Consider the following 23,832-nt stretch of genomic DNA (forward strand, 5'->3'; position numbering starts at 1 on the left):
GTTCTAGGGACTGAACACTTTTGCTTATGAAGTCAGCTCACTTGCCCTACAGTTTTTATTTTTATTCTATTTATAAAGCCTGGATCATTTACTCATCTGTCAGTTTTGTATTTAGATGCCTTTAAATTTTGTTTTATTTTGAAATGAATACATTTAGCTGTTTGCCCAGATGATGACATAATGAACAAGAAGTTAAATTTCCAGATAAAATTCTTCTAGTTTTATATTCAACTTTGTAGACTATTACCAATAATTCTAGTTACTTAAATAATTATAAGGCTAAAGCATCTAATATAAAGGATAGTTAGCCTAGTAAATGGTTCAAATTTTGGTGAATCTTTAAAGTTAAGTTAACTAATTAATTATTTTTTTGCAAATATTTTCTAACAGTTACATTGTATGAAGGCAGTCTCTTATGTGCCTGGCTAAAAAACTGCTTAGACATCTGTATACATAACATATTTATAATATGTGATACCATTGTGTGGCTTTGTCATTATAACATGGATCAATGGTTTCTTAGATTTAAAAAAACAAGCTCCCTGTCCAATTTTACAAATGCAGTGCTATATTTTGTGGAACCAAGGAAAACGTGAACTGGAAAAAGAATATCTGTGGCTTTTGTAAAGCTCTTTATAATAAGAAGAGTTTATTATCCTGGGAAATAAGTCTTAATGCAATAAAAAAAGAGACAAGAGAAGATGCAAACCTAATTCAGAGAGAACGGAGGAGTCTGTTGCGGGTTGCAGTGGGGAGAGACTGAAAATAAATGCTGCCTTGCTTCTGTCAGTCATGTCCTGTTCAGGAGCACAGAGGCAGGGGAGGTAACCGTAGAAACTAAATGCCTGCTCCTCTTGAGGGAAAAGGGGAAGGCAAATGCCCTTCAGTTTTCCTAATACCCATGAAGACAGCCTCTAAGTCCATTTTTTTTAAAGCCTTCATGCATTTGTGGGGCATTATCTTTAAGGGCTTGTTTGTGCTGATTGCCAACTATAAAGTAGGTAAATGACAATGAACTTGGATTGTATGTTCATATGTACAAGTATTATACATTAAAAATAATATGTCATGTTCCTAATGGACTTTGAAGTTAGAAATAAGTAAAAAAAATTGTAAAATACTTATTTTTGAAGAAAAGGTAAAGGCAACTAAACATTTTGGTTACATTTGTTTATTTGTTCATCATTTGTTTATGTGTGTGTCCTCACATGTCAATGCGCTGTGGTATACATGTGGTGTTCATCATTTGTTTATGTGCGTGTCCTCACATGTCCATGCGCTGTGGTATACATGTGGTGTTTATTTGTCTGTGTGTTTGTCCTCACATGTCCATCTGCTGTGGTATACATGTGGTGTTCATCAGTTTATGTGTGTGTCCTCACATGTCCATGCGCTGTGGTATACATGTGGAGCAGAGGACGGCTGACAGGAGTTTGTTCTGTTCTTTGCTTTAGGGTCCTGGGGTCACGCTTAGCTCTGTAGGTTTGGCAGCAAACAAGGACAGTTTTAGAAGAAATTAAAGTAGTAATTCCACACTAAGCAGAAGCTGTGATCCACAAATTTTATTTATAATATTCCCATTTTTGTTATCTGATTTCTTGTTACTAATAATATGAATGAAATGCTTGTTGTGCAAACTGAGAAACCCACAAAAATAGCCAGGTGTGGCTGTGGTTCATGCAAGAGGGTCCCTGGGACTTGTTGGCCATCCACCCTAACTGAATGGGCAAATAATAGGTCTCAGTGAAAAATGAAACAAGGTGGGTGGTTCCCAAGGAATAGCACCAAAGATTATCCTCTGGCCTCTACACACATGTTCATTTCCTGCACACACATGCATGTGTACCCCACACATGTACCTCCTACACAAGTATGCATTTACATGTGCATACATGTACACAATGGTCAGACTAATTAAACAATACTACCTTAACAAGGATAATAAATAGTAAAGAACTCATTCTTAGTTGTGTTCCCACAATATATGGCTCTGGGTAAATGGTGTGGTACAGTACTTCTGTCTTTAAAATAACTGGAAATGTTGATTCTTGGGAGGTCTTTTTTTGATAGTAAAAATAACTTGGAGGAGCTGGGAGATGGTGGTGCACGCCTTTAATCCCAGCACTCGGGAGGCAGAGACAGGCGGATCACTGTGAGTTCGAGACCAGCCTGGTCTACAGAGCTAGTTCCAGGACAGGCTCCAAAGCCACAGAGAAACCCTGTCTCGAAAAACCAAAAAAAAAAAAAAAAAAACTTGGAGGTCTTTGGGTGCTTGCTTTTTATAAGTTCTTGAATTTATAAGTATTTTGTGTGTGTGTACATGCGTGTTTATGTACTGTAGTCCACATATGGAGGTCAGAGGGCAACTTTTTGGAGTCAGTTCTCTCTTTCCACCATGTGACTCTCAGGGATCTAACTCAGGTTTGGTGGCAAGTACCGTTACCTGTTGAGCCATCTCACAAGCCTGAAACCTTCAGTTTAAAGGCTCAAAGTTTATCTGGTTGTGGTATTACACGCTTTTAGTTCCAGCACTCAGGAGGCAGAGGCAGGTGTATCTCTGTTAGTTGAAGGGCAGTCAGGCTATACAGTGAGACCTTGTCTCAAACCCAAAACAAAACAAAACAAAAACTTAAAGTTTAGTGACTGTTTTTCCTCTTCTGGGCAGTTGAGGAATACTATTGTGGTTAAATGTTAACAAATGTATAATAAAATTATTCTTGGCCTTTAAAATAAAATAAAATGGATTCTTGAAGAATCATTATAGAATTAATCAGTTTGTGATGATTCAGTTCCTTAGAATCACCCTTAGCAGATGAATTATTACCATATTGGTTATGAAGTTGTCCAATAACAGAAATTACTGGATAATAAAATCTGGAAAAATAATTATCACTTTTCATTTACATGAGTTATTGATATTTTGTGGCAACTGCAAATGTCTGGAACACAATCAAGACTATCTATCTATCTATCTATCTATCTATCTATCTATCTATCTATCTATCTATCTATCTACCTATCTCTAGGGATCAGTGGCTAATTAATAGGTACTTGGGTGAGATTGCCTCCCCAGTTTTCTTTCTTGCTGTTTGTTTTATAGTATTTATATTTATATTATGTAGTGCACAGAAAAATTTTCTTTACTAATTCCTTTTAGTTCACATACAACCTCCCAAGGTAAATATATTGTATTTGTGAAGAAAAGTTGTCTAGTTCAGACTTTTGAGCACATTCACTGGCACACATTTTCATAGCTGTCATGAAGCTTTAGGGATAAGCCCGTGTGAGCTGAAGAACAGACGTAGTGTGGGGAACATCTGGGTGTGTTTGCTTAGTTCTGCCGCTGAGCTGGCTTGTCAGCTCATGCCTGCCTACTGATAAGTGGTGTGCTCCCAGGGCTGGGCAGGAGGCAGCCTTCTAGACATGGTTCTCTTTCAGGATTGAACACTCACTTTCTTAAGGGCAGTAGGTTATCTGATTATGTTTAGTAAGATCTAGTGAGATACAAATCAGATAAAACAGCTATATTTATCCAAACAAAATCTCTCAGCATGTATTTTGTCATAAAGAACATGTCAATCATCAAATAAATAGCAGGATATGTATTAAACAAAGAACTACATACTTGGGCTGGCAAGATGGCTCAGCAAGTAAAAGGCATCTACTACTAAGCCTGGTGACCTGAGTCAGATTCCCAGAGTCCACATGGGTGGAAAGAGAGAACTAGCTCCTGCAAGTTGTCTTCTGACCTCTGCATGTACACATCACCCCAATAAATAAATGTAAAAAGTTAAAAAAGAATCATGTTTGATTTTCCGTGATATGTAGAAGCCTGTTGTTTTCAGTGTTAGTAAACATACGGATTATTATAACATTTTATTACTGGACAAGATATATATAGTTAAATTTAAGAATTTGGATTGAATTTGAACTTTAATCACAAGTATGTTTTTTCTGCCAGTAATTTTGTGATTATGTTAGAATAAAACATCAATGACACATTTAATGATTTATACTAGTGTTCTTTGGAATTACAGGGTGTGTGTGTGTGTGTGTGTGTGTGTGTGTCTGTGTGTGTAAATGTGTGAGAGAATTGCAGGTTGGTGTTATGTAGCACCCTCTGCTGGATTTAAGAGTTAATTCACCAGACTGGAAGATGTAAGAAAAAATTATGAAGGCATTTATTTAATGGTTTTTCGAGACAGGGTTTCTCTGTGGCTTTGGAGCCTGTCCTGGAACTAGCTCTGTAGACCAGGCTGGTCTCAAACTCACAGAGATCCGCCTGCCTCTGCCTCCCGAGTGCTGGGATTAAAGGCGTGCGCCACCACCGCCCGGCGGCATTTATTTAATTATGCCTATCAAAAAAAACCACTCTTGGGAGGTGTTTGTTTCAGACTTGATAATTTTTTATTGCCTTGTTTATTTGTTGATAGCTGTAGCAATACTAAACAGCATGTTAGTTTTTTTTGGGTCGGCATTTTATTCCAGAAAGGAAGGTATGAAAACAAAGGTTTATCTCCAACTTATTACTTCAGCCTTTTTGCACTTTGTTCTGCCCTGGAGACTAGAACTTTGGTCCTGATGTTTTTGAGTGGGAACAGATCATTAATTAGTTACTGAATTATACATATAATAAAATAAAATATTTTGTTGATTCTTTTATCAGAATTATGAAATATTGTGTATTTCAATAAAATATGAGACTAAAATAATGGTTCTGTTGGTTAAATTGCTTACCTTGCTCTTGACCCAGCCCCGGGAAATGAAACAGTCAGATCTCTGGGGCTCTCTGGCTACCCAGGTTAGCTTTATAGGTGAGTTCCAGACTCACGGGAAGCTCTGTCTCCATCCTCCCTCCAAAAACCCAAACCCAAATCAGGCCAGAAAACATGAATGTTGTTTGAGAATTAACAGCCAAGGTTGTTCTGATCTCCTCACACAAGGGCATTCATATATTTGTGCATGCACCACCCCCCTCCCCTGAAAAAAAAACAGGACCAACATTTTGATAAATAAACTTGCTTATATACTTTTGGCAACTGAGAAAAGGACTTAGACATTATTAGACTGATTGAATTCCTTTGTCCTTTATTAGTTTTTAAAATCTTATTCCCAACACCCATACATTATTTCCTTGTGACTGGCTAGCTTCCTGATCCACAGAATCTAAGATGAACAATATTATGTATTGACAGAATCAACTTCATCTTACAGGTTTACATGATTTTGAAGAAGATTTATTTATTTGTGGCTGTATCTTATGGTCTGCGTGTACATTTGCAGATCAGAAGAGGGCATCAGATCACCCGGGACTGCTGATACAGACGGTTGTGAGCTGCCATGTGGGTGCTGGGAGTTGAACTCAGGACCGCTTGAAAAGCAGCTAGTTCTCTTAACTGCTGAGCCCCTACATAAATATTTTATCAGTATAGATCTTCCCAGGTTATTACTTATTATAGTCTATACTATGCATAAGAATTTCTCAGCTATACTATACACTGTGATTTGTACCCATAACTCCTGGAGTTCGTTGTTCTGAGAATGTAAAGTCAGAATTTAAAAGGAACTGTTTTTCACCAATGGGAAACAGAAATTGAGTCATGGTTATATCTTTTCATTATTTTAGTTCTGTTTAGGTGTGTGTGTGTGCGCACACACAAATATATGTGTATGTACATGCATGCTCATATTTGATTGAGATTGGCTCCAATAGGCTAATATATTTGAACGTTTGGTTCCCAGTTGGTAGACTATTTGGGAAAGATTAGGAGGTAAGGTCTTGTTGGAGAAGGTGTGTCACTGGACTGGGGGTGGGCTTTGAGATTTCAGAAGTGTGTGCCAGGACCAGTCTCTCTCTGTTTCTATCTTGTAGATTAGAAGTAAGTTCTTTTTTTTTTTTTTTTTTTTTTTTTTTTTTTTTTTTTTTTTTTTTTTTTTTTTTTTTTTTTTTTTTTTTTTTTGGTTTTTCGAGACAGAGTTTCTCTGTGGTTTTGAAGCCTGTCCCGGAACTAGCTCTTGTAGACCAGGCTGGCCTCGAACTCTTGTAGATCTTGTAGACCAGAGATCCGCCTGCCTCTGCCTCCCAAGTGCTGGGATTAAAGGCGTGCGCCACCACCCGGCCAAAGTAAGTTCTTAACTACTGTTTCAATGCCACGCTTATCTGCCTGCTGCCATGCTCCCTGCCATGATGATCGTGGACTAATTCTCTGAATATGTACACAAACCTCCAGTTAAATGCTTTTAGAGTTCAATTCCTAAGACCCACATGGTGGTTTACAACGGCCTGTGGCTCCAGTTCCAGGGGAACCCCATACCTCATCTTGACCTTCTCAGCATCAGGCACACAAATAGTGCACATATTTATAGGCAGGCAAAACAGTTGTGCATGTAAATTTAAAATACCTGGTCAGACATGGTGGAAAATGTAGTGATATATTTGTATTTTAATAAAAATCTTCCCTGAGGACCAGTGGCAAAACTAAAGCCACTATAGGTCAGGCAATGGTGCTATACACCTTTAATTCCAAGATTTGGTAGAGACAGAGTCAGATGGGTCTCTGTGAGTTCAAGGCCATCTTGGGCTACTCAAGCAGAAATAAATCCAGATGGTGGTTGGCTATACTTTTAGTACTCCCGGTACTAGGGAGTTATACACCTTACTCCCATCACTAGAGGGATAAAATAAGAGGAGAGAGACGCTGTCTGGCTATTTTACTGTTGCCTAGCTTTGGTAGAGGTAAGACTTCTCTAGTGGCTTGGCTGCCTTGCTTTTCTGGTTTTCGGAACCTCAATCTCTGTCTCTTTGTTCTTATTATTCATGCTACATTTGGTGCCTAACATGGAGCTGGAACCAATGACCCTGATATTAAGAATCTCATGCTCTACTGACTGAGATTAAATGCCTTTAATCTTAACACTCAGAAGGCCAAGTTAGGTGTAAGTTTGTGGCCAGTCTGCTTTACATGGTGAGTTCCAGGACAGCCAAGGTTAACAGAGAGATCCTGTCTCAAAACAAAACAAAACAGCAAGTACAATAACAATAACATAAAACAAAAGACAAACTCCCTAAAATTAAAAACTGGCTGTTAAGCTGGTTGAAAAACCAAAAAAAAAAAAAAAAAAAAACCAAAAAAACAAAAAACAAAAAAACTGGCTGTTAACATGAGATTGGAGAAATGACTCCACAGTTAAGAACACTTGTTCTTGCAAAGTACCAAACATCTATAATTCCATTTTCAGGGGATCGGATGTCCTCTTTTGACCTCCGTGGGCACCAGGCACACACGCATGCAAAACATTCAGACACATAAAATAAATCTAAAAATCTATAAAAGGTACTCTATGGAAAATTTTAAGCATACATGAAAGCAGAAAGAATGCTGTAATGACCACTCCTGTGTGCCTCTCTCTTTTCTTTTTTTTTTTTTTTAATTTTTGAGACAGGGTTTCTCCATAGCTTTTGGTTCCTGTCCTGGAACTAGCTCTTGTAGACCAGGCTGGCCTCGAACTCCCAGAGATCCGCCTGCCTCTGAGTGCTGGGATTAAAGGCGTGCGCCACCATTGTCCGGCTGCCTGTCTCTTTTCATTAGTTATCATCAGCAATGGTCAATATTCATGGCAGCTTGAATATGTTTAAATCCAAGCCAAATATAATTTCATTCATAATAACTATTAGTTATGTATTTTAAAAACATACTTAAAAGTAATAAGGGCTGGGGTGGTGGCTCAGTGGTTAAGAGCACTTGTTACTCTTGAACAGGGCTTAGGTTCAATTCCTAGGACCCATATGGTGGCTCATAACAATTCATAACTCCAGTTTTAAGGAACCCAATGCCCTCTTCTGACTTCTGAGTGCACCAGGTACAAAACATTCTTATATAGAAAGTAAATCTTAAAAATATAATTATTCTTTAGTATCATCAAGCATTGAAATCTCATCATCTCCCATTTTTTTTGTTTGAATCTTCTCTTTAGACTATTGAGATTTACTAGTTTCATTTTCAGATGAGATACTTGTTTTTCAAATAAACTAAGTATTAAATGTTAAAATTTTACTTTTAAGAAGACTATGTTAGGGGGATGGTGGTGATACATGCCTTTAATCTCAGCATTCGAGAGGCAGAGATAGGTGGATCTCTGTGAGTTTGAGGTCAGCCTGATGTACAGAGTGAGTTCCAGGACAGCCAGGGCTACCCAGTGAAACCCTGTCTCGAAAAACCAAAGGAAAAAAAAAAGACTATGTTAGTTGGGCATAGTGGTACATGCCTTTAATCCCACCTCTAGGGAAGCAGAGGCAGGTAGACTCTGAGTTTGAGGCCAGCCTGGTCTACAGTGTAGTTCCAGGACAGGTAAGGCTATCCAGAGAAACCGTGCTTCAAAAAAAAAAAAAAAAAAAACCAATTAAAAACCAAAAGTGATTGTTGTTGTCTTAGGGTTTCTATTGCTGTGAAAAAAACACCATGACCTCAGCAACTCTTACAAAGGAAAACATTTAATTGGGGCTGGCTTATAGTTCATGGAGGTTTAGTCCATTATTGTCATGGTGGGAAGCATGGTAGTAGGCAGGCAGACATGATGCTGGAGAGAGCTGAGAGTTCTACATCTGGATCCACAGGCAGCAGGAAGACACTGAGACTCTTGTATATCTGAGACCTTAAAGCTCACACTCAGTGTGATATACTTGCTCCAACAAGATCACATCTCTCAATATTGTCACTCTCTGTGAGCTGTGGAGCCATTTTCATTCCAACTACAACAGATATACAAAGTATTTTTTCTTTTTTTTGTCTTTTTGGATTTCAACGAGTTTTAGTTTTCAAATTTGGAATTACTACTTTCAGCCTCTGGGAACTATTTTCTAATGTGACAATATTGTTAAGAAATATTGATGGTAGGTTAGAGAGGTGGCCCAGCAGTTAAGAATATTTGCTGCCCTTGTAGAGGAGCTGAGTTTGATTCCTTGCACCAATGTTGAGTGACTCACAGTTGCCTATAACTCAAGCTCTAAGGGGATCCAGGACCTTTGGCCACCATAGGCACTGCATTCACATGCACCTAGGTCCCCTCCTATACATAATTTAAAGTAATAAAAAGAAATCTTAAATAACTATTGAAAGGACTGGGCATGGTAGACATGTATTTAATCCCAGCACTTGGGAGGCTGGGGCTGGCACATATCTGTGAGTTCCAGTCCAGCTATGGCTACACTTGAGACTGTCTCAAGGTTGTAAAATCTACATTAAGCAAGTGGCTCAGTGTACGAAAGTGCCTTGTGAGTTGTGTGCTTGTGAAACACAAAATGATGATCTCTCAGCAGAATGACTTCTTGATATGAAGGCACTGAGAGTGTCTAGAAAGGACCATGCAACATAGGGGACATGTAAGGCTATACTTTACACTTTGACAGCTTCCATGGAAGTGTGTGCCAGAAGTCAGTTACATCCTAATTAATTACATAGAAACTTTACCTCAGTAAGATTAAAAAAGAAAAAAAAACCCAAGGCTTTGGAGCATTCCTTTTGGGCATTGTTTTCACACTCCCCACCTGCAAAGTATGAGACATGGGGCTAGACAGGTATAATGGGATATACCTGTATTCGGACTTGGGGTGCTGGAGCAGAAGGATCATGGGTTCTAGGCCATCCTGGCTGCACAGCATAAGTCATCTAAAGTCACAGTTCTGTGATTAGTGTTCTCTGTATGATTTTAATGTCAATGTTTGTGTTTAAACCTGACTTGTTTTTAGGCAACTAGTCTAAGAGTGAGGAAGTTAGAAGAGAACATTGAAGCAGAAAGAGCGGCACATTTGGAATCAAAATTTAATTCTGAAATTATTCAGGTAAGATGTAAACATATTTTTTGGCATGAATTTTCTCTGGTTGTAACCACTAGGAAAATAAGGTGTGGTTGAGAATGGTAACACAATGCTGGCGCTGTATTTAGGATAAGGGTACAATTTCGGATACTCTATTAGGGGAGGTGTTGGTACTCTGTAGCCTCAGGCCAGAACACCACCACTGTCTGCCCTTGTCTCATCTGTGGGGGCATTTGTACTGCAATGGAAGAGTACAGTGTTTGTGACAGAGACCCAATGGCTTGTGTCAGTATTAGTCAGCTTTCTGTGACTATAATGGAATACGGGAGACAACCCAACCCAGGAACCGTAACTCTAAAGAGATAAGGTTTTATTTGGCTCATGCTTCTTAAGTCCATGATTAAGTGGTTCTCTGGTGAAGCACCTCATCATGGTGGAGGACACTCTCCTCTCACCTCATGAGCCTGGAAGCAGAGCAAGAGAGAGCAGGGTCCCACCATCTACTTGAGGCCACGTTCTTGTCCATGCGAGGGTCAACCACACAATCCCACCTCCCGACAGTCTGTGCTATTGCCTAATAGTGCTGTTCAGGGCACTAGGTTTTTGACACTTGAATTCAAGAGCCAACTGCAACATTTTGAAAAACGTGAGCTGTCACCACTTGACACTTTGCAGAGTATTTTGTTCCTCCCTTGTCTGCTTATTCTTGTTCTTTCACCATTTTTCAAGGTTTGGCACCCTGTGAACACTGGTCTGGACTTTGCTATCTTCAGGATGTATGAGTAATACAGTATTCTGTAGTGTCCAGCAGATGCTCCTTAAAGTGGTATATAGCTATTTAAGAGCTATGAATCATTGGTTTGAGAGAATGCACTTGTGTGTTTATTCTGTTGTGGACAGGTGCAAGGCATCAATTTTAAGATGTTGATTATGCAAAATTTCACATATATGCAAAAGCTGACAAATTATTAAAACCAACTCACAGTACACCCATCACCCAGCTTTAAACCTACTTCAAGCCAATTGTGTTTGTAGTTCTCCCCTACACTGTCCTGTTTCCAGATTGTATTAAGGAAATACAAGTTATCAAGTTATATCACCATGAATATTTTAGTCAGATAGTGTTGTTTGACTATAAAGGTTCTTCTTCTACAGTAAAAAAATTCCGGGGGTGAAGGGATCTGTTTAAGCTTTATTCTTTTTAAGTTTAAAATTGCTCATATTTGTGTATGTGTGTGTGTGTCTGAGCATGCGCACATGCATGCGTGCACCAAAACACACATGAAGGCCAGAGAAGACAGCTTGTGGGAGTTGATACTATCCTTTTACCATGTGGGTCCTGGTGATTGAATTTGTGTCATTAGGCTAGGTGACAAGTGCCTTTACCTACTGAGCCGTCTTGCTAGCCCATGTTTAAGCTTTTAATAATATTCATGTCATAATGTTTCTTTTAGTTTTCAAAAACCACTTATAATATTTTATGAAAGAAATGTGAATGCATTAGAAGGTAGAGATTAAGCACATTGATAGGCTGGATAATACTGTGTTAGTTTATGCTTTTCATATCTCAGTTCTTTATTCTTCTAGAGGCAGAGGCAGGAGGATTTGGGATTTGAGGCCAGTTTATTTTCTTTTTAAACCAAAACAGAAAGAAAGGAATATTTAGATAAATGACAATCTGTGGCTGATAAAATAGTCTATTCAATTTAAGATGGAAACACATTTCTTAGCTTTTTAAAACTACTTCTCTGTCATCTGGTAGTTACGGATTCGAGACCTTGAAGGAGCTTTACAAGTAGAAAAAGCCAGCCAAGCAGAGGCTGTTGCTGATCTGGAAATGATCAAGAATGAATTTAAAGAAGTCGAAAGTGCATATGAGCGAGAAAAGCATAATGCACAAGAAAGCTTTACAAAACTGAATTTGTAAGTATCTTATGGTAAAATTCTAAATCTGTATGAAGGTTTTAGGATTGCTGAGTTTGAATATGTAGTACTTTATATACTAATATAAAGCTGCTATCTGTGGTAGACCAGAGAGTATAGGTCTTTGTAAGACATATGCAAATGGCCTTGTAGGCAAATATGGGGATGCTCTTTTGCTGTAAAGTTTCTAAGCAGTTCCAGAAACATATTTATACACTAGAAAGTAAATATATCAATGCACTTGCCTTTCTAAAATTAATATAGCCATGTCTTAAACACCTTAATTTATAAGCCACATGGGGAGATAATGCTCAGGATTTTTTGAATTGCAGAAATAATAGTAGTAGCAGTAATTACAACTAGTGGGAAATGTGCATTGTGGTTCATTATGTACATGGCCACCAAATAATTAATTTAACTAATTTAACATTCTATGCGGTAGCTACCTTTTATTTATCCTGTTTTTTTCCTGTGTGTGACATGAGTGTGCATATGTTTGTGTTTGTGCACCTGTGCGTGTGCGTTTGGAAGCTGGAGGTTGACGTAGAGTGTCTTCCTCAGTTTCTCTCCATGTTATTATCATTATTACTGTTTGAGCTCCACCATTCAGCTAGACTGGTTGGTCAGTGAGCTCCAGAGATCCACCTGTCTCTATTCCCCGAGAGCTGGAGTTACAGATCTCAAACTCAGGCCTTTACGCTTGTGTGGCATGCACGTCACTGACTAAGCTTTCTCCTCGTCTTAGTTAGTGTTTTGTTGCTGTGGAGAGACACCGTGACCATGGCAACTCTTACAAAGGAAACATTTAGTTGGGGCTGGCGTACACTTTCAGAGCTCTAGTCCATTTTCGTCATGGTGAGAAGCATGGCAGCATGCAGGCAGACATGGTGCTGGAGAAGGAGCTCAGAGTTCTACATATTGATTTGCAGGCAATAGGAGAGGCTGTCACACTGGGCCTAGCTAGAGTTTGTGAGCCCTCAAAGCCTGTCTCCACAGTGACACACTTCCTCCAACAAGGCCCCACCCTCTAATAGTGCCACTCCCTATGGGCCAAGCATTTAAACATATGAGTCTATGGGGGTATTCCTATCAAACCACCACTCTTCTTTACCTATTTCAGGGGAGTTTGAGACAGGGGTTTCTTTGTGTATCCCTGGCTGTCCTGGAATTTGCTTTGTATACCAGGCTGGCCTCAGACTCAGACATCTGCCCGTCTCCGCCTCCTGAGTCCTGGGATTAAAGGCATGCTCCAACACTCTCTGGCTTTCCTCAACTTTTAATACCAGTTTTTTTCAGACGTGAAAATAGAGTCTTAATGAGGGTAAGGACTCATAGTTCACAAGTGATGTGAGCATTTGACTCCTGCTGATTTCAACCTTTTCCTAGTTTAAAAGCCTTTGGTCTTGAAGAGTCTATGAAATACTGCAAAAAAAGGAAGATTTAAATGTTTCAAAAAATTTCTCAATAGTATATATCTCAAACCATTGTCTCCAAAATAAGAGTCAAACTATCATTTGTAGCTTTATTCTTTGTGTGTGTGTGTGTATGTGTGTGTGTGTGTGTGTGTATGTGTGTGTGTGTGTGTGTGTGTGTGTGTGTATTTATTTTGGCAGGGTTTGTCGTATATATCCCTGATTGGCTTAGAACTATCTATGTAGATCAGGCTGGCCTCAGACTTATGGAAATCTGCCTGACTGTGCCTCCCACTTGCTAGGATTAAAGGTTCATGCTATCACATCTAGTTCCCTATTCCATTTTTGTATTGAGATAGAGTCCTGCATAGTTGCCCAGGCTGGTCATGAACTTCTGATGTAGTCTATCTCGGTAGCTTCTGCCTTCCTAGTCAGCTGGAAGTTCAGCCACTTTCCGCTGTGTTTATTTAAGAGGTACTTCCTAACCAAGATTTCTTCTTTCCTTTTAAAAAGGTTTGTTTATTACTGTTTGTCCATGTCTAGGAAGGTGAACATCCAAACTGGCTAGGCCCCCACAAAGCCAGAACATGAAGTAGGATCAAAACCCCGTGCCATTGTCCTTGGCTTCTCATCAGCCCTCATTGTTCGCCATGTTCAGAGAGTCCGGTTTTATCCCCTGCTTTTTCAGTCACAGTCCAGCTGGCCTTGGTGAGCTCCCAATAGATCAGCCCCACTGTCTCAGTGGGTGGGTGCACCCCTCGTGGTCCTGACTTCCTTGCTCATGTTCTCCCTCCTTCTGCTCCTCATTGGGACCTTGGGAGCTCAGTCCAGTGCTCCAGTGTGGGTCTCTGTCTCTATCTCCATCCATCACCAGATAAAGGTTCCCAATGATGGCTTTCCTGGTCTGGAGCTTGGAAGTTTTGCTCAAATTTTGTATTCTAGTAAGTGCCAGTGGATAATTCTAAGTACTCATGAGCTATCCCAAATCCTTTAATTCTTTTATATAAGGAGTCTGTTACTGTTTGGATAGGAACTATCTCCAAAAGGGCTAATGTGCTGAAGGCTTAGTCCCTGGCTGGTTCATGAGTCTCTGACCTAATCAAAGGGTTGGTCTGTGGTTGGATTTATAATTTCACATCATTACTGGGAGGTGGAAGAAGTGGATGGCTGAGGATGTGGCTTTGAGGAGTGTAATGTGTCTCCAGAACCTCTCTGTTCGCTCTGCCTCCTGGCTGCCATGATGTTTGTAACTCTGCTCCAATACGTTATCTTTGCCATGATATTCCGTCTTACTCTGGGCCCTTTGGCAAAGAAGCCAGCATACCATGATCTGAACGGTATAAAGCCATGGAAGATACATCTTTTAAACATTTTTATTTCTTGAGTGCACATGCCCTGGCACATTTGTGGAGGTCAGGAAACAACTTACTGGAGTTAGCTTTCTCCTTCATGTGGGTCCCAGGAATTGACCTTGGACTTTGAAGCAGGTGCTTTGCCTGCTGAGTCATCTAGTTGGCTCCTTTCTGCTTTTAAAGTTATTTTTGTCATCTTTTTTTGTTACAGTGGAAACAAGTGACAAATTCAGCCTTTTAGCTATTTTTTAAATTTCCATATGACTGTATTATAACAATGCAGTTTAGTAACAATGATAGTACTGATAACAAATAATTAAAGCCCTGTATTCATTGATAGTTCCTGTGGATCTTTTCACCTATCGCATTGTTTCTTTCCTTGTGTGTAATGTGAAAGCTGTTTCTGTTTCTGTGCGGTATGTGAATGATGTTACTTGAGGGATGAGAGAGTGTAAGCTAACGAGTACCAGCTGTATACCTGACAAAAACCTCATAAGGGGGACAGATGATTATGATTATTGTATTTTTGGATTCTTTTTTTGAGACAGAGTCTTTCTGCATAGCTCTGTCTGTCCTGGAACTCCATCTGTAGGTCAGGTTGGCCTTAAACTCATAGAGATCCATCTATCTCTGCCTCCCAAGTGCTGGGATTGAGGTTGTGCACCACCACACCAGGCAGTGAATTCATTCTAGCTCACAGTTCAGGCTGGAAAAGGTGTGTTTTAAGGATAGCTCTTGTCCATGGTGGCAGGAGGTCAAGGTTGCATGGTCTCATCCAATGAACAAGGAAAGAGGAGAACACAGTTTGGAAATGGGGCTGGGCTATACCCTGCAAAGCTCACCTCTCAGTGACCCACTTCATTCAGCTGGTCCTTAGCTCCCAGTTTCTACGTTCTTCTAGAACAGGGCCATCACCTGGGGACTAAGTGTTCAAATGCATGAACCTATGGAGGACATTTCATATTCAAAGCATAAGAATGAGTTAATTTTGTACTTCTGGCTCTTTTTCAGAATCTTTCAAAATTAATTTTAATTTTGGTTAGTCTACAAAATATTGATTTTTTGTTTTGTTTTTACATTGGAATAATATTTATATTTTACTAGGTAAAGATTATGAACTACATTTTAAGAAGTTTATCTGTTCCTTGAAAAATTCATACACATATGCAGTGTATGTCACAATGTATGTTGATAGTATTATCCCTTCACTCTTCTCTCCTGCTTTCCACCACATCTCCCTCCCAACTTCTTGTTTTCCTTTTGTAATTTTCTTTAACTCATTGGGTCCAATAGGTGCTGCTCATATGTGTATGGGTGTGCAGTTATCTACTAGGGCATGGACAACCCTCTAGTGGCCACACTCCTAAAGAAAAGCGATTCTCTCTCCCCGAGTAGTCATCAACTGCCAGGAGCTCCTCAGGTAGGGGTGGCGCCTGGGTCCTTGCCTCTCCATGCTGGACATGCTTTAACTGGCTTGATCCTGTGGGGGTGAGTTCATCTGTGCAACAGCCACGTCATGTCTAGAGGACAATATTTTGCAGCATTCGTCTCTATCCTTCAGCTCTTACATTCTTTCTGCCTCCTCTTCCTGAATGTATTGAACTCAACATCAGTTACTTACTCTTAGCTGTAAACAGTAATGTTCCATGCATTAATTACTGCTCACTGCAAGAAGAAGCCTCTCTGGGGCTAGAGAGATGGATCAGGGGTTAAGAGCACTTGCTGATTTTTTTCAGAAGACCTGGGTTCAGTTCCCAGAATATACAATTGCTGCGCACCATGCCCTGTGTCTGCGCTCTGTGCGCCAGCACCCAGTTACCGAGCTTCGGGAAAGGGGCTGGAGGTTGAGAACACAGACACAGAGATAGACTGACACACGCAGCTCCAAAACGCTTGTTCAGAAAGCCCCTACTCAAATAAGACCACCAACCTTCATTATTATAAGCCGGTGGGGCCGAGGGAGTTGGATGTGTCTTTTTTTACTCTACGTTTTCTCAGCTTTTTAAAGAGATTTTCTAATTCTTTACGTATAATCTCCTCCTCTTCTTCTGATGAATCCTCCTCACTATCCTCCACTAGCTATAAATCATCAAACTCCTCCCTATCGTCCGACTCTTTTCTCAACCAAGAAAAGATACCTCCTATCTTTTCTCCTCAACATGTTTCCCTGGCCAAATGACGTTGTTCGTTTGCCCCTCTTTCTCAGCTGGACTTCCACTTGCTGCCAAACCAAGCGAAGGACGTCAGGATTAACACATACCCCAATCCACCCTCACCTTCTGAGAGCGACCTCTCAGCGTTCCCTAGTTCCCCGATATCTCGGTGGGGACCTCCAATTACCGCACACCGCGCCCCTTGCTCTGTGCGCTGGCACCCAGTTCGTGAGCTTCGGGCAAAGGGCTGGAGGTTAAAATACACAGACACACACACAGACAGAGAGACAGCGACACGGGTCATCCTTAAATTCCCCAAGAATGCCCCCTTTATTGTGTTCAGGGCAGATTATATAGAGATAGCTACGCCCCAGCCAAACCCACCAGAAACCACTCTCCTGCCATCAGGAACTCCTGAAGGTCAGAGCAGCTGTAGGCACTCAGATCAGGGGATTACAAGAAATTCAGGATCTGGGGTCTCACTGCTCCCAACAATACATGTCAGCTCACAACTCTCTACAACTCCAGTTCTTCTGGCTTCAAGGACACTGCACATACATGTTATATAAACATATATGGAAGAACTCAGTCATAAAATATAAATAAATCTTAGAAAATGAAACTTTTCTGACCAAGGTTGGAAGCATCACAGATCTATAGATATAAGCATAAATATTTAGAAGGCAGTTTGATACCGTGACCATTTAGAAAAACATTAATATTTTTTTTTACCCCCTAGGGCCAATGGATTCTGTAGCCATTGCTTTTGAGCATGTTTATAACACCAGACATGAATTTCACCTCTTGTGGGGCAAGAGGCCAGTTGTAGCAGTGGATATAAAGAGCATTAGGCAAAAACTCATGTCTGATTCTCTATGGCTAATCTGAATGTGGACCCTGTAGAAATTAGCTCAATATGGGAAATAACCAGGCTAGCTAAAGGATAAAACAATTATATTTTTATTTATTATAAGGGGAAAACTCATGAAACAGGAAATAGAAGTCCAAGCTCAGCTGTATTGCAGGAGTACCACAGAGAGAGAGCGAGAGCGACAGAGAGAGAGAGAGAGAGAGAGAGAGAGAGAGAGAGAGAGAGAGAGAGAGAAAGAGAGAGCACACCTGGTGGTCCGTGCCCCATTTTCTCTTGGGCCATGCCTTAACTAGGTTCCACCTCTTAAAGATGATTGGTTAACAAAGCTTCCCCCATCACCTTCCCCTTTTGTCTAAAGAAGAGTGATTCAAACCGAATACAACTATATACAATAGGAATAGATATCAAGTATAAAATTACAACCAACATAAACAATATTAAGCAAGGAATACATGACAAATGTTTTAATAAACATTCTATTCCAAAGAGTCTCAGCTAAATCATAAGAGGAAGATAACTATGACTATCTAATCTTCATCCCCATCATAGACCTGAGAAGGGAAATAATATCACTTGAGTAGGCAGGAAGTGCAATCGAGCAGCTTCCAAAGCGAGCAGTATATGATGGAGACAATTGGCTGCCTGAGCAATCACCCAAAGTCTTATATGCAATGTTGAAGCAACCAACTTTGGCTAAGGCCTAGCATAACTGACAGACCATTTTCATAGGCATGAAAATTTTCAGAACTGTCTTACTCTGTCTTGGCAAGGTTTGACAGTCTTTTTCTTGTATCCTGCTCGTCCTGTCTGGACATTGTACATTTTGTCAGTGGTTGATGGGCAGTTCCTTGCCCAAAGGCCAGTTTTGCCAAGAAGAAAACATGCTCCAAATGGAGTGTCTTTGGTACTCAACATTCTCTCAGGAATAATCAGTGCTGCTAGGAGCAATCATGTCTCATGTCAACAGAGCCCTAAGTTATTTAAATGCCATGCTCCTCAGATCCTTGAAGTGGTTGAAGATTACCTATCTAGGCAGAATACAATCTCTATGTATCTAAAGAACCTAATCAATCTGACTATATGTATAACAAACATGAGCAACTATTGACCTATAATACTTAATACCTGTATAACTTAAAGACTAAACTTCATGTCATAATATTAAATAATCTGTAAACAAATGCGCAGCAAATAAAACAATGTCCTCAAAAAGTAGACAATGTACAAGTATCTTGATCAGAGGTAAGAATAATATATAATGCAATATGAAAATATATCCTAAAAGTTGTATCAACATACAAAATGTCCTAAACAGAGATAGAAACATGCATATATACAATCTGACAGAATAACTTTGCATAGGTGTACAAATATTGTAAACAGAAATAACAAATATAACTTGAACTTGTATCAATATACAAAACTATACTGATATAAATTATACATAAATAATAGCTCACAAATATTCACTCTGTTTCCCACTATTATTATCTTTTTTTTTTAACCTACATAATTTCTATTCCAACCCTCTACCTTATATAATCAACCCCTAAAACGAAGTTCCCAACCCTGAGGACAAACTTTTTTGGGAGAGGGGATGTTGTCCTCTAGAATTGCTTCCAGCTGTCATGGGGTGATGTTCTCTTTATGGGATCCTGCAAAAGTAAAGTGACGGTTAAGTTTCAAAATTACTGTCTACCTTAGCTGCAAATGATTTCCGAGCAGTCAGTAGGGTTTTTTTTCCAAAGTTCTTATTTGGAGTTCTGGCCAGAACATCATGAGAAGGTGCACCATTTCAGCAGCTGGTACCCAAAAACCAGTTTTATAGCAGCGCTATCAGCATCATGATGTCATCTCAACCAGGTAGAGTTGTTGCTTTGGGGCCCCATCTTCTTCCTGGAAACCTCAAAGATTACTACAGGAAAAGGATCTGTAGAAAACGTTATTGTTCATCGTGGAAAACTTAAACATTATTCATAGAGACATACATTCAATAAAGAATATGATATAGACAAAATAGACACGGAGAAAGTAAGATTTTTCCTAAAGTCTTCCTTCTGTCCGATACCAGATGGCTCCCGATATGAGACAGAAACTCTGAATGTTCTTTTTAACAATGCGCCTGAGTACAGAGTCATTGTTCAACTCCAAAGCCAGCTCTGTATATTCATAAATATATATATTTAAATGTAGGTAGGAAACTAAGAATCTCTTCCTAGAGGGTGAGAATGAGGTAATAAAGTAAAGGGGGGGTGTCATTTTCCTTTTGGAACCGATATGATCCCAGATAGCTGCAAGCCTGACCTTCACTCTCACCTCCTGGTGAGTTAGGTGCTTTCCTCTTTCATGAACTGCTCTCTGCGCCATCTGTGCTGACAGGGCCCCACAGCCACACGAGGCAGGGAAGTGGTGAGGTGCAGGCCACCCAGTCATGTATTGGGCTTTAGTATGGCTGTCCTAGAAATTAGTCTGGACCCTGCAGTAGGAAATTGTTTACCATGTTCTTGAGTTAAGAGCCCTGGTAGTCCTAGCAAGCTAGGTCTAGTCACTCATCACAGTAGGCCGTTTAGAGAGACAAATAATAATAGTGGAGGCCAGAGAAAGGATTGGTTCAGTATGGCCTCACTGGGCAGGAGTAAGGAGTCTAGTGACTCCCAGCCCGTCTTTGGGGTCCTGAGGGTTAGGTTTAGATAGAGGACGAGGAGTTTTTATAGCTAAGTCGTCCTAGTCAAGATGTGGTCCTGCCTGTTACCATTGCCTTGACTCCAGTCTTTCCTGCTAGGTAGTCTGACAAGTAATCAAAGCTAGATGAAATTGCTTCCTGAGAGATAGGTTTCTGCTTTGCTTAGCATCAGGCTTCAGCCTTTTCCTTCTAGAGTGAGATTCTTGGAGAAATTCTGATTTCTTGGGGTTGATTTTCTCAATAATCTGTAGTCAGTTAAAGGGTCACAACTGGACTATGTCTTTAAACAGTTTTTTAAGGTTTATTTATTCTATTTTATGTTGTATAAGTATTTTGCATATATGTATGTACAGCCCATTTAAGATTGGTGTGCATAGAAGTCCGAAGAAGCCGTTGGATTCCCAGGAACTGGGGTTACAGGTAGTTGTGAGCTACCATATGGGTACTGGGAACTGAACTCAGTCCTGTGCAGTAGCTGTGAGTGATCATAACTACTGAGCTGTAGATAGATTTTTCTTTGGGCCGCCAGCTCACTAAAAATGATACCGAGACTTACTAATTATGAAAGATTGGCCTATAGCTTAGGTTTATCCCCTAGCTCTTATAACTTAAATTAGCCTATTTCTATTGCCACATGACTCATGACTTTTTTAAAAATATTTATTTATTATGTATACAATATTTTGTTTGTGTGTATGTCTGTAGGCCAGAAGAGGGCACCAGACCTCATTACAGATGGTTGTGAGCCACCATGTGGTTGCTGGGAATTGAACTTAGGACCTTTGGTAGAGCAGGCAATGCTCTTAACCTCTGAGCCATCTCTCCAGCCCCTATAACTTGTGACTTTTCCCTCTCCTCCTGCATGTCTCACTCCCTGTGCATCTGACTGGCAACTCCTCCTTTCTTCTTCCCAGAGCTCTCTGTCCCCAGAAGTCCCTCCTAACTTGTTCCTGCTTAGTTAGTGGCCTTTCGTCTCTTTATTAAAGCAGTCACAGTGACACATGTTCACACAGTGTAAAGGATATTCCACAACACCGAGCCATCTTTCCAGGCTCTGAGCTGTCTACTTAGAATATCTTCATTTCTGCCAGGATGGAACACAAAGAAGGAGAGAGTAGGATTTGATAAAGGGAGTGGGAAAGCAAAGGGGAGGAACAAGAAGCTTTCTGATGGACTCAAAATAGAGAGATTTTGTGACGTTTCCATGCCGTGTGTCACTGTACTTTCCTCATCTCACCTCCTTCTGTAACCTTCCCTTGTCTTCTTTCATGATGGCCCCTTCCTCCACTCGATAGTCTCTGTTTTCATGTTGTGTGGGTGTTTGAGTGTGTGCGTGTGCACTGCACATGTGTATTTATGTATATATTTAAATCTGTAACCCAGATGAGTATAAATGTGGTATTTGACTTTCTTCTTTCTACTATTCTCTCTTGTGAATGATACTTTCTAAAAAATATTTTATTTTATGACTGTTTTTCCTGCATGTATGCGTGTACATGCCTGGTGTTCTCAGAGACTGGAAGAGGGTATCAGATCTTCTGGGACTGGAGTTGTAGACAGTTGTGAGCTGCCAGGAGAGTTCTGGGAGTTGAACCTGGGTATGCATCGTCTTCTGTGTTGAGCCATCTCTCCAGCCCCTGAACCACACTTTTAGTTTATAGCTTTGAGAATAAGGAATTTTAGGGTAGGATATGAAAGACTGATGTAACAACAGCCAATAATGAAGCTATAAAGTAAATGGTACCAGAATATTAGCAGTGGTTGAGCAGTTTTGTTCTTATTTAGCAATTAAACTTGGATTTTCATAAATGATTGGAAGGAGGGCTTTCTAGGGTGGAATGGGAGAAGCCAAACACTTGGTGGCTAGATTCTGGCCACCTGGGTCTGGTTCTGCAGCTTCAGGACAGTGTCCTCATGGTTGTGAAAAGTGGTCACATGACAGATTGCAGTGCCTAGGGCATAGTGGCTGATGGGTATTGGCAAGGAGGAGGTGCAGTGGCCGGAGAGCTCCTGGCAGGATCAGATAAGCTCCAGGCCCAGAGCTCCACGGTGCAGGCCGTCCAGACGGAGCCCACGAGTGCCAGTGCCCAAGGCCACTCTTCACCTCATATTGTCGCTGTCGCTGGATGGGGCCGTTAAAGTTGTTTGTTGCCAGGATTTCCCTGGGTGGCAGGAGCAGATATGTACGACACATCTGCATTTCAGAATTAGAGTTCCAACGCACAGTGTCTTAGACGTGATGCACTGCTATGAAATTGTTTGAGGTGGAGCAAACTGCATTTATATCACTACATTTTCTTAGCTGTAAAGTTTCTTTAAATCTAAAACTTACAGGAAAAGCTTTTTAATGATTTTGGATTATAGAGCTTTCAGATGTAGTTTGATCTTAATTAGTTCTGTAATTGATTATTGGGCAGTAGTAGGGAAAAGATTTTGATAAGCCTCAAATCCAGTCTACATTGAAATATAATTTAAAATGACTTTAAAGATAGGATATTGAATCGACTGCAGATAAATTTTATTTCTTGTGTTCCTCAATAATTAGGAGCTTCTTTATTTTTCTAAATGTGTTTCTGAATAAAAACAGTGTTATGGTTTAGTGGCACCATTATTTATGTTCTTGCTAAAATACAGCCTAAAGAAATGCTACTTGTTTTAAGGAACATGTTTATTGACAAACTGTTAGTGGAAGTTAAAATAATCAGACTCCATTAAGGAAGCATCCTGGCTATAGGCTTCCTTCTCGTCTGTTCTTCCCCAGCCGTCTGCTTTGTAAGTCCTGACTCTCCCGGGATCCAGGAGCTCCCTAACCTGCGCCTTTCTTTCCTTACATGTTCTTACTGGCTGTGGCTGTTAGAAGTGGAGAAGCTAGCTTTATATCACATTGCTAACAGAAGGGTATCACACCTCATTTTAGCGATCTTAGAGTTTTACATTTTTAAAATATGTATTGTTTTTATTTTGTGTGTGTGTGTGTGAGTGTGTGTGTGTGTGTGTGTCTGTACCATGTGCACTTAGTGCCTGAGGAGGCTAGAAGAGATGTCAGGTTCTCAGGAACTAGAGTTTTATGTAGGGAGTTGACACCTACTGTGTGGGTGCTGGGAACTGAACCCGGGTCCTCTACAAGAGCAACAAGTGCTCTTAACTGCAGAGCCATCTCTCCAGCACCAACCCTAGGTTTTGAATTTTAAAAATGGCACAAATTATACATAAATTTAATGTTATATGTGTTGAATAATAGTTATTTTGACTAAAATACTGATTTTTTAACACTTGTCTATAGTTTAAAGAGTAAACAGCACTGCCAAGATGATGAGACACAGCAGCATGATGCCTTTGCCGTTGGCTCTCAGTTCTCTTCATGTATGGCAGCTGCTTAATATTTACTGCTGTTGCTTTGATGTTAACTTTGTTTAGTTTAAAAAGATTGTCTTTTATTGTAAAAAGATTATATTTTGAAGTGTGTATGTGTATGGGGGCGGAGAACTTAGCGCATGTGGATGGAGGCCAGAAGTTGATGCTGGATCCTCAGGAGCTCTTAGACAGTTTGGAGTCACCCAGAGTGGGCACTGGGAATGGAACTTGTTTTTTTTTGGAAATACTCTTAATTGCTGAGCCATCTCT

General features: G+C 40.1%; 1 protein-coding gene across 1 annotated transcript in view; it reads left to right on the forward strand.

Annotated features, from left to right (window-relative positions):
• The window catches only part of Ccdc171 (coiled-coil domain containing 171), a 351,463-nt gene that overhangs the window by 58,803 nt on the left and 268,828 nt on the right, over positions 1–23,832 (forward strand). The window contains exons 8-9 of the mRNA XM_005352686.2: positions 9,746–9,838; positions 11,577–11,737. Of these exons, the coding sequence (XP_005352743.1) occupies positions 9,746–9,838; positions 11,577–11,737 (254 nt within the window). The remainder of the gene's footprint in view (positions 1–9,745; positions 9,839–11,576; positions 11,738–23,832) is intronic.

Source organism: Microtus ochrogaster, chromosome 10 (assembly GCF_000317375.1).
Source record: "Microtus ochrogaster isolate Prairie Vole_2 chromosome 10, MicOch1.0, whole genome shotgun sequence".
In the NCBI taxonomy this organism is placed as follows: domain Eukaryota; kingdom Metazoa; phylum Chordata; class Mammalia; order Rodentia; family Cricetidae; genus Microtus; species Microtus ochrogaster.